The sequence below is a fragment of the Acipenser ruthenus genome, chromosome 3 (genome assembly GCF_902713425.1).
Source record: "Acipenser ruthenus chromosome 3, fAciRut3.2 maternal haplotype, whole genome shotgun sequence".
In the NCBI taxonomy this organism is placed as follows: Eukaryota; Metazoa; Chordata; class Actinopteri; order Acipenseriformes; family Acipenseridae; genus Acipenser; species Acipenser ruthenus.
The window spans coordinates 6,480,440-6,490,258 of record NC_081191.1 but is presented as its reverse complement, the minus strand read 5'-3'; the positions used below and the strand labels follow the sequence as shown (position 1 = coordinate 6,490,258).

The 9,819-nt window shown below is 34.9% G+C and overlaps 1 protein-coding gene across 1 annotated transcript; it reads left to right on the top strand.

The window, feature by feature from the left end:
• Positions 1–4,499: 4,499 nt before the first annotated feature.
• On the top strand, positions 4,500–8,117 carry LOC117435434 (homeobox protein XHOX-3-like). Its single transcript, XM_034058581.3, has 3 exons — positions 4,500–5,034; positions 6,305–6,528; positions 7,289–8,117. The coding sequence occupies exons 1-3, from the start codon at positions 4,644–4,646 to the stop codon at positions 7,814–7,816; spliced, it is 1,143 nt and encodes a 380-aa protein (XP_033914472.2). The 5' UTR covers positions 4,500–4,643; the 3' UTR covers positions 7,817–8,117.
• The last annotated feature ends 1,702 nt before the right edge of the window (positions 8,118–9,819 follow it).

Sequence of the window (9,819 nt, the reverse complement as noted above, 5' to 3'; positions counted from 1 at the left end):
TTTTTTCTCCCTCCTTTCGATTAAAGGATAAGTACCACATAAATAGCTGTAATGGGCAACTATTCAAATCATTTCACAAATTGCTCTGAGATACAGAATCAAAACTAGTTTAATTCTATGTCTTTTTCATATTGATTTGTTCTCTAAATGATTTACTCGTTTGAATTGGTAAATGAAAAGCATGTTTATGTTCAATTATGTTCCGCCCTGAAGGGCAACATCAGAAGTAACACGAAAACGCGTTTTCACTGCCTGTCTGTCAGCAGGTGTAAGAACAAGGAGTTTAATTAGGCGTGCACAATTAGCATCGACCCCAGAGAAGAGGTAATAATATCCAGCCACGGAACACACGGATTTCTTTAAAGGCGCACTTCTTTAAAACACTCATTCAGTTCTCAGTGCTTCTCTTGTGGGAATGATCGAAAGAAAACAGGAGCACCTCGTTTTTTATTTTATATATATATATATATATATATATATATATATATATATATATATATATATATATATATATATATATATCAGTTTGCATATTCGAAATGTTTAGGGTAATTGTTAAAAAAAAAAAAAAGGACCCTTATGTACAGATCGTATTTCTGTCTCAATCTATCTCTTTTGTAGATATTTCTGATTTCATTTTTATATAATCTCCTAAATTGTTGATTTTACACAAATGTATCCGTTTTTCCACTTCTAGTAACTACTGCTTGCCAGAGTGGTCTGAGATTATGAGGTCCCTCAGTTTGTGTGCATTACCTGTGCTGATGCATTATAACACGTATCATAAACACATTTGGAGCAAAATAGCATCGGTGATAAAACAATAAAAATCAGGCAACTAACACATGTAGTGTTAATTTAACCACTTTTTTAATAGGAATTGCATTTTTTGTAAACAACAGACATAATGAAACCTAGCCTATTAATTATTATTATTATTATTATTAGTAGTAGCAGTAGTAGTAGTAGTAGTATTTCTAATATTGTAGATGGCATCCATAACACTATCCTAAACAAAAATGGTTGTAAACTAAAGTGTTCTGTGATTATGGGTTCCAGCGGGAAGCTATTTCATGCACTACAGTTTTTCTTCAAATGTGTCGGACTTTTCTTTAGTGCGGTGAATAACTAGTTATAAAAAATGCTAAATATGTGTGATCCTTCAACACAAAGAATTATAATGATTAACTTCCCCCTAGCCATAAAGGTATAGCCTATACTCCAAAAAGGACAAACATGTCTGAACACATGTAAAACGGGTTTCATTCACATGCATTCAACAGGCGAGACTTTAGGATTTCAGTTTGTAGAAATCTTTCGAAAATGTCAAGCAAAATAAAAGTCGAAAAGTTACTCGGAGTTGTTTCAAGCAATATACTATAATGGTGCGGTTAATACATGCATGCATTTGTGTATTTTACTGCACATATTGTTTTACACGCGATATTATTGCAAAATTAAGACCATTGCACGTTGTTTGGCAACTCAGATGCACGGATTTAGCTTTGACTACACCAAAAGTTCAGTTTAAAATATCTGATTAAATTAAATTGTACTGAGATAACGCTAAATTGGTGTTTATAGCATGCTGGTGCAAAGGTGGAACATCAGACCATATATATATATATATATATATATATATATATATATATATATATATATATATATATATATATGGAGCCAGCAAATGTGGTTGAATTAACATTACACAACATACACATATTTGTAGGCCTATGACATGGCAATTTAATTTACCGTATATTAATTTATAGAGTATGTATGTATGCATGCATGTACGCTTGCATTTTATATACATTTATATATCGCTTTAATATGCTCAATTAGTCAGGCTTTCTCAATTATAAGCCTACTTTTTAAAGTTTAAAACAAGATGCGCATAATACACTGAAACAATGCGCTTTATTTAACCATGATAAAGTGCAGCTTTTGATTTCAGCTTGGCGTTGTTGCGTGAAGAAGTGATCCGATTAATCATAGTGCATCATTTGCATAGTTACAGATTCATATTGGATCAGCCTGTGGTAATGTTACTTGTTTGACGACGATCAGATCTCTCCTCGGATGATAGACATGTGAACATAGGTTCTATTATGCTTGTGATAGCATTTGAACTCCAGTGTTATGTTCGGCACCCCTGGCGTTTAACGCGTTTCTAAGATTCAGCACTCAGAGTACCTGGAAGCGGCTGGATGCCACAGCACACCTGGCGGACAGTAGCCTAGTGGCGATAAAGCAAGGGAGAAGATTTTAAACAACACATTTCACAATTTTTTAAGCCAAAACCAGATGTTTCTCAGAATTCAAATCTAAGTAATATAATATGATATTTCCAAAGCGCCGAGGCTAGTCCAGTCTTGGTTCCCCTGCATGTTCATTTACAGAATTGACCAAAGGACGTCAATATAATGTATGTTGTGCTCGGCACTTCTAATGTTCCGGTTTCTCAATTTTGTAACTTTACCGTGGAATATTCACCCGTTTGAATGATCTGAACCGCTCAATAAATGGTCAATACGGTGTTATTTTGACTAGGCTTTGAAAGCATAATAACTGCATACGTGATTTACAAAGGACAGCCTCTGCATATATATGTGCACACGACCAGTGCGTTGTGCTGTCACTGCGAAAATCAAGCTCATCCTTTTATTTTCAAAAATGAATGTAAGGCCCTATTTGAATTCACATAACCAGACTGTAACCACGGCATCAAAGGCATGTCGTCCATTGTAATCTGTTCCTTTATTGTGTGCATGTATTTTATACTAATATCCTTGTGTGGCGCTGTGGAACCCTTTCTTTCCACAAAGGCTTCCTGATGAAAATTCGAAATAAATTGAAAGGCATCTACTTTGCAGGACAACAAGAAGAATAATGCAGTAAAAGACAATGAAAAGAATCGGATGCTGGTACAGTATATATAGACATCGGAATGTTTCACGCACATGGTTATTACATGGATTATGTATAATGTAGACGTAATCATTTCAAGTAACCGACTTAACCAAGAGTAGTTTTTTTTTTAAATACAAACGTATTAAATATGCATCTGTATTGCGTTTGTGTAAGTACATATAAACCGCATTCATTATACATTATTGTTTCTAAGCTGCATAGATTTTTTATTTATTTATTGTTCTTGTATGCCAACCGACCTAGCTTTATTAATCTACACCACGTCAATTGCTTCAGTGAATACAGGTTTAAAAAAAAAACAAAAAAAAAAACTATTTCCAATAGCAATTGCATTTTTTCATTGACATGACTTTTAAAACCCTCAGCATCTGTAGACCCCAGAAGCACATTTACATAACACGGCCTGGTTAATTAATCTTAATTAGATTTAAATACAGAGAATCATTCTCATCAAGCTCTTAATACAAAATAGCATTTGAGTAAATAAAATAGCATTTATAAATGTATTATTTTTTTCTTCAATTTAGCATATGCAATAAATGTATTATATCTAGCCTTCTTAAAGATTATTATTATTATTATTATTATTATTATTATTATTATTATTATTATTATTATTATTATTATTATTCATTTTCAATCTAAATGTATTATTTTGATTTTTATAAGAACATAATACAACCGGGGAAGCCTATTACAGAGTTATAAACGTTATGGTTTTCAAATTTGCTTTTTATATATATTATTAGGCTATTAGTATGTGTAGTCCGTGTACAAACTATTATTACAACAAAAACATAACAAAGAGATAAAGGTTACTGCTAAACAGTGATTGTGTTGCATAACCAAATGAATCTAAATATAAACTGTACAGCTAAATAACCACAGATTAAACTGAAAAAACGTTCAGCGCATTTTGAAGTAGGTGTATTTCATTCGTACTCAAATTACCAACAAAAGCACGCATATCCAGTTACAGAGTCTACTATGAAATCAAATATATGTTGCATATCTTAAATACATTCTTCTTTGGTGTAATAATGATATACCGCATATCCAAAGCAAACCCATTAATATGTAGCTGATTAACAGAACGAAAGTGTGCTCTTAGATGTGCATGTCACTGATATTCAGAATGGGGTGTGAACATTTTGTAAATTTAAATAAAAAAAGAACACAAGCCATTTCATTTCCAACTCCTTTCCATATGAGTGGCAATATAAAATTAACGTTCAGAACAAAATGTGCATACACACACTGACACTTCATATTAGCACCTCTTCTGATCTATAATAAATGAAGGTAGTGCAAACAAAGCTACATGTGAAAAAGGTTTATTTTTAAGAGTAGTTCTGCGGGGACCTCAGATGTTTTTATAGGTTTTCTTTTTGGCTTGTACTCTATTGCATTTTTTACGCTTCAGTTTTCCGTCCGACTTTAGCAATTAGCTCAGGTCCCCTTTCATCTTAATAGCTGTTTCTATTTATCCACTTAAAATCAATGAGTGGCGTCACCAGTCGTACGGCAGTGACGACTACAACATTAAGAATGACAGCTTAGAAAGAAGAGGGCAATGGGGATCCCTCCCAGAGCCGGAGCGGCACAGTGGAGTGTTCACATCATAAGGTCAGCACATCCCCCATTTGCTGCTTGTGTGTTCCTGTTAAAGCTTGTTTTCTTTGAGACTTGGCGTTCGCACTACATCCATAATGGAAAACAGAAAGGAGATGGTAATGTTCACGGAGGGAGGTCAACTTGGCACGCTAGTTGGCAAGATAGGGCCCAATTTGTCAGAAGCAGTTGGAAGCCCAGTTCAAGAACCACAGGAGAAAATGGTCCACGGGAACGGTTTAAGCCCCAGGTCTGTGCCGTTATCACGAGAAAGAGGGGATGAAGAGGTGGAGGATGTGAGGAGCGGTGCACGCACTGATATCAGGCCGGGTAGAGTTCTTTCACCAAAGGGCAAACCTCAGTCAGAACTACTTTCTAACAAAGGGCATCACAGCAGCTCAGACACCGAGTCTGATTTTTATGAAGAAATAGATGTCAGCTGCACTCCGGACTGCACATCCGGAAATATGGATTATGCAAACAGCAAAGGTAAAGATGGTATCGAAAGGTGTAGTGTATTATATGTGTAATATATTGTGTTGCACGTATTGGTGTTTAAACGCTGTGACAAGAAAATACCACATATATTTGTATTTTATCATAATATTTTGCATATCAAATATTACCTGAAATAGCATCACGATCTCTAACCTGATACACTGATGTTTTAGACATGTTCCGTATTTACAGACGATAACACTTGTGTTTTACATTGGATTGCATGCATTATAACGTATTATTTAATTTATATTTAGATATAGATCGGGTTTATATAGCCTATAGGCTATTTCCTTTAATGCAGACATCAATAGTTTTGTCATCAAGTTTTTTTTAGTTTTTTTTTTTTTTTTTAGGTGTGGGGGGGGGGGGGGGGAGGTGTTTATGTTTATGAATTATCACTAGAGCTACTTTGCATAGACTACAAATGTGTGGGACATTATTTTTCATGACCTGAATTATTTGGTTTTGACGAGTTACGGAAACCGCATTAAAAGACCGCTAAATGATTATTGACTCCAGGACTCTAAAGAAGCTGCACCGGGCTGTATTAACACCTTTACCATTGCTCCCTTACCTTGTCACCTAAGCGTCTCCCCGGCGCCACTTCGGAAGTAGTCGCTGTATAGACACAGGGACAATAAGAAGTTGCTGCATTTGAAAGCAAATGGTGACATCCTACTGCCACCAAAAACAGTTTTATGAGCTAATAGAATTATCCTCTGTAAATTAGCAGAAAAGTGCCTCTATATTTATCTTAATGTGTTAGTTCTGTCAGAACCACCCAAACTGCCTCTGCGGGTATGCGAATCGTGTGATGTACGAAACATGTTTGAAAATCGTAATTTCTATAACATTAGATGTTGTTAATTATAACTGTTGTATTTATGTTATTTCGCACAAAAGACAGTTATTTAACACACACACACATTTAATTGCATAAAAGGTGCTTACATATTTATCAGTATTATCATTGCTGCTAATATGAAAAATGGTTTATTAGTGAGTTTGGTTAACTTATGATGGGACCAAGTTTGTCGTTTCTGAAACAACTCGTTAAATGCTCAGATACTTGGCCTATTTGTAGTAGGCTAATTTTGTGTAACTAAGCTAAATATTTGATTCAACCTTTTGACAATATAGCATTGTCTTTCAAAAGAAAGAAAGAAAGAAAGAAAGAAAGAAAGAAAGAAAGAAAGAAAGAATACATTTCTGCTCTAGTTTTGAATCGTGCTCATCTTTTACCTGTGGTCAACTCTAGGTCAGTCCGGGGACTCCCTGAGTAACCATGGAAGCGGTGTTGATGCCGGGATGAGCAGTTCTCAGAGCTCTGCGGCCTGCGCAGCAGATCGACGCTACAGGACAGCTTTCACACGGGAGCAAATCGGCCGGCTGGAAAAGGAATTCTACCGGGAAAATTATGTGTCCAGACCAAGGAGGTGTGAACTGGCAGCTGCCTTAAATCTTCCTGAAACAACTATTAAGGTAAAATTAATACACATATTTGGGGATTCTAAAGAAACAAAAGCTACAGATGCAAATGAGATGCATTTTAGCCCCCCCCCCCCCCCCCCCCCCCCAAAAAAAAAAGTCAGAAATTGTAAGCAATTAAAGAGCTCCAGAGGGCATTTTATGTATTCAAAATGTATAAGCCAAAGTGAATTTCATTATGTTTAAATACAAAGCTTGCACGACCGCATAAAAGCCTTCGATTTTAGCATTGTTGAGGGCTTTGCACCACATTCCAAAAGTGCACTATATATTTAATGTACAATACCTTACCACAAAATTTCATGTATTTAAACTACTACGTTGGTTTATTTCGGCGCATGAAAAGTCATAACTGAATCAAATTAAATAAAATACAATCATTGTTTCTAATGCATTTTTTAGCCAGTGTGTTAACGCCCAGAAATATGATTTGTAATAAATACAGCAGTTTATAATAAGAGAACACATGTGTGGGATTGTATGCAATAACTAATATACCTCACCCATAAAACAGACACAAATAGAACAGTAATTGTTAGCCCAGCAATGGAGGCAACTGAACACATGACTGAAAACCACGAAATAAGAAAACATAACAAAAATAAAATAAAAAAAAAATACACCAGTCTAGATTTTTATTTCTGCCATTATTTTTTTGTATCCACTGATTTTTTTTTTTAATACACCAAATTGTAAATAAATAAATAAATAAATAAAGGGATTCTTAAAAACATGTCTTCCATTTTCTTTGCAGGTGTGGTTCCAGAATCGTAGAATGAAAGACAAGAGGCAGCGTTTGGCTCTGACCTGGCCTCACCCTGCGGATCCTGCCTTCTACACCTACATGATGAGCCATGCAGCGGCCACCGGGAACTTGCCTTATCCTTTTCCTTCCCACCTGCCCCTTCCGTATTATTCACACATGGCTATGGGTGCCAGCGCAGCTTCAGCAACTCCTTTCAGTACCCCTCTGAGACCATTAGATACCTTCAGGGTCCTGTCTCACCCTTACCCAAGACCAGAGCTGCTGTGTGCATTCAGACACCCTTCTCTGTACCCTTCATCTGCACACGGACTCAGCGGCGCTGGGGGAAGCCAGTGTTCCTGCCTAGCCTGTCATTCTAGCCAGTCTAACGGCTTGTCTCAGAGGTCTTCGGGAGCAGACTTCACCTGTTCATCCACCAGCAGGACTGATAGCTTTCTGGCCTTTACGCCGTCTGTGCTAAGCAAAACCTCCGCAGTTTCACTGGATCAGAGAGAAGAAGTACCTTTAACTAGATAAAACTCAGGTCTTCAAATTAAATGCCGTGTATCGGTGTCAAAATATGAAGTTTAATTTATTTTACGTGACTTGTCATGACCACACTTCAAGACGGAACCATTATTAAAAAAAAAAAAATATCTCTGCTGCTTAAAGGAATGTACGAACAACAATGTCCATACAGAAACGATCGCATTCTCAGGCATGAAAACTGTGTCGCACCTGTAAGAAGGATTAGCTTGTAAGCAAATGCTTAAAACATTATTTAGCTACAATGATGCTAAACCACAGAAAGCATTGTTAAGCGTACATAAAATTTGAAATATATATATATCTATCTATATCTATATATATATATCTATCTATATCTATATATATATCTATCTATCTATCTATATATATATATATATATATATATATATATATATATATATATATATATATATATATATATATATATACACACACACACACACACACGCCCCATAAGGCATTATAACATGAAAACTTGAAAACATAATGTCAAAAAAGCCACAAAAACAGTCTTTACAAAGAATCACGAACTTTTACCGACACGATGGATGGTGTAATTACAAAATATGGTTTAAAGCTTTATTATAATTTTTAGTAGAATTCTCTGTCAAGCCTTTGTTAGGTTTCCAGCGTTATAAAAATGTTAAACCATGGGATTGTGTTAACTGACTGTGGATTATAATTATTTGTCCTCTGAAGTCGATGTCCTGATGTAACAAGCTGAATTGTGCAGATGTGCTGAAAATTAGCAAGTGATATTTATGTAAGAAGGAGGTTTGAATGTTGAATTCATGATCATACTATGAGCGCAGAGACTTGCTGCCAAACGTTAACAAGCCGTCTTGGGAACAGATTAGGTGATGGGGAGCAGAACAGCTCCATCGGACAATCACATTCTACAAATTAGGGCAGAGACTGCCTTGCTGTCTTTATTTCTTTTTTTCTGCAGATTTAGTTTGCTATGATATTCAACATTATATCTTCCTTTATACGTTTTTTTTTTTCTCGCATTGCATCAGCTCCTAAGACGATCATTTACGAATGAATGTTAGGTTGTATTATAATATTTATTATTTCTTTCGTTCTCATTTTCACCTATGTTGTCTAATTCTTTCTTTTTGGACATTTGGCACTGTGGAAATGACATGACATTTTATATGATGAGTGAGTGTGTGTTTGGGGTGAACAGATACCGAACGCATTGGTTACTGGACGACGTAAAAATCTGCTTCAAAACAATGTTTATTGTCATAGAATTGTTAAAGTATGTTATATTATTTTGAAATAAATAGCATTGTGAATTAAATACGCTTTTCATCCCATTAAGCATTGGATATATTGTATTAATTGTATAAAGAATGTATATATATATATATATATATATATATATATATATATATATATATATATATATATATATATATATATACACACACACACACACACACACACACACACACACACACACACACACACACACACACACTAAAGTTACGATGTAATTTCTGAAAGGACATATCTCTTCGTATTCAATAATAGTAATACGTTTAAATCATCAATATGCATTTTTACTTACTGAAGACAACTTAAGTTATTTTAAAAGTCATATAATGTATTTTTTCAAAATGAAGCAGCGGTTAGGGTACAATTTTGTCATGTAATGAATTGAGCTAGAATATCGTCTAGTTGTCAAGATGCATACAAGAATTAAACATGTGTTTGCTAGGTGCATTTTAACGAATATGTTACTGTCTTGTAACTGTACTAAACTATTCTAAAATGTGAAGCATCTGATAAACTGTAATGGTGTGCATACAGTGTAGTGTTCGTTAATATTAATATTGTTAATATTAATATTATTAATATTAAGAGATCAAAGTCATGTGGGTAGGCCTAGCATTAATAACGTTTATATCATCTTGCTTTAAAAACTAATAAAAACTAATTGATCAGGATAGAAATCGTTTTTGACAACTAAATGGTCCCACCAC

Coding starts and splice junctions, on each gene's coding strand:
- LOC117435434 (XM_034058581.3), top strand. CDS start 4,644: ATGGAAAACAGAAAGGAGATGGTAATGTTCACGGAGGGAGGTCAACTT. Junction 5,035..6,304: donor GGATTATGCAAACAGCAAAG/GTAAAGATGGTA, acceptor GGTCAACTCTAG/GTCAGTCCGGGGACTCCCTG. Junction 6,529..7,288: donor TTCCTGAAACAACTATTAAG/GTAAAATTAATA, acceptor TTTTCTTTGCAG/GTGTGGTTCCAGAATCGTAG.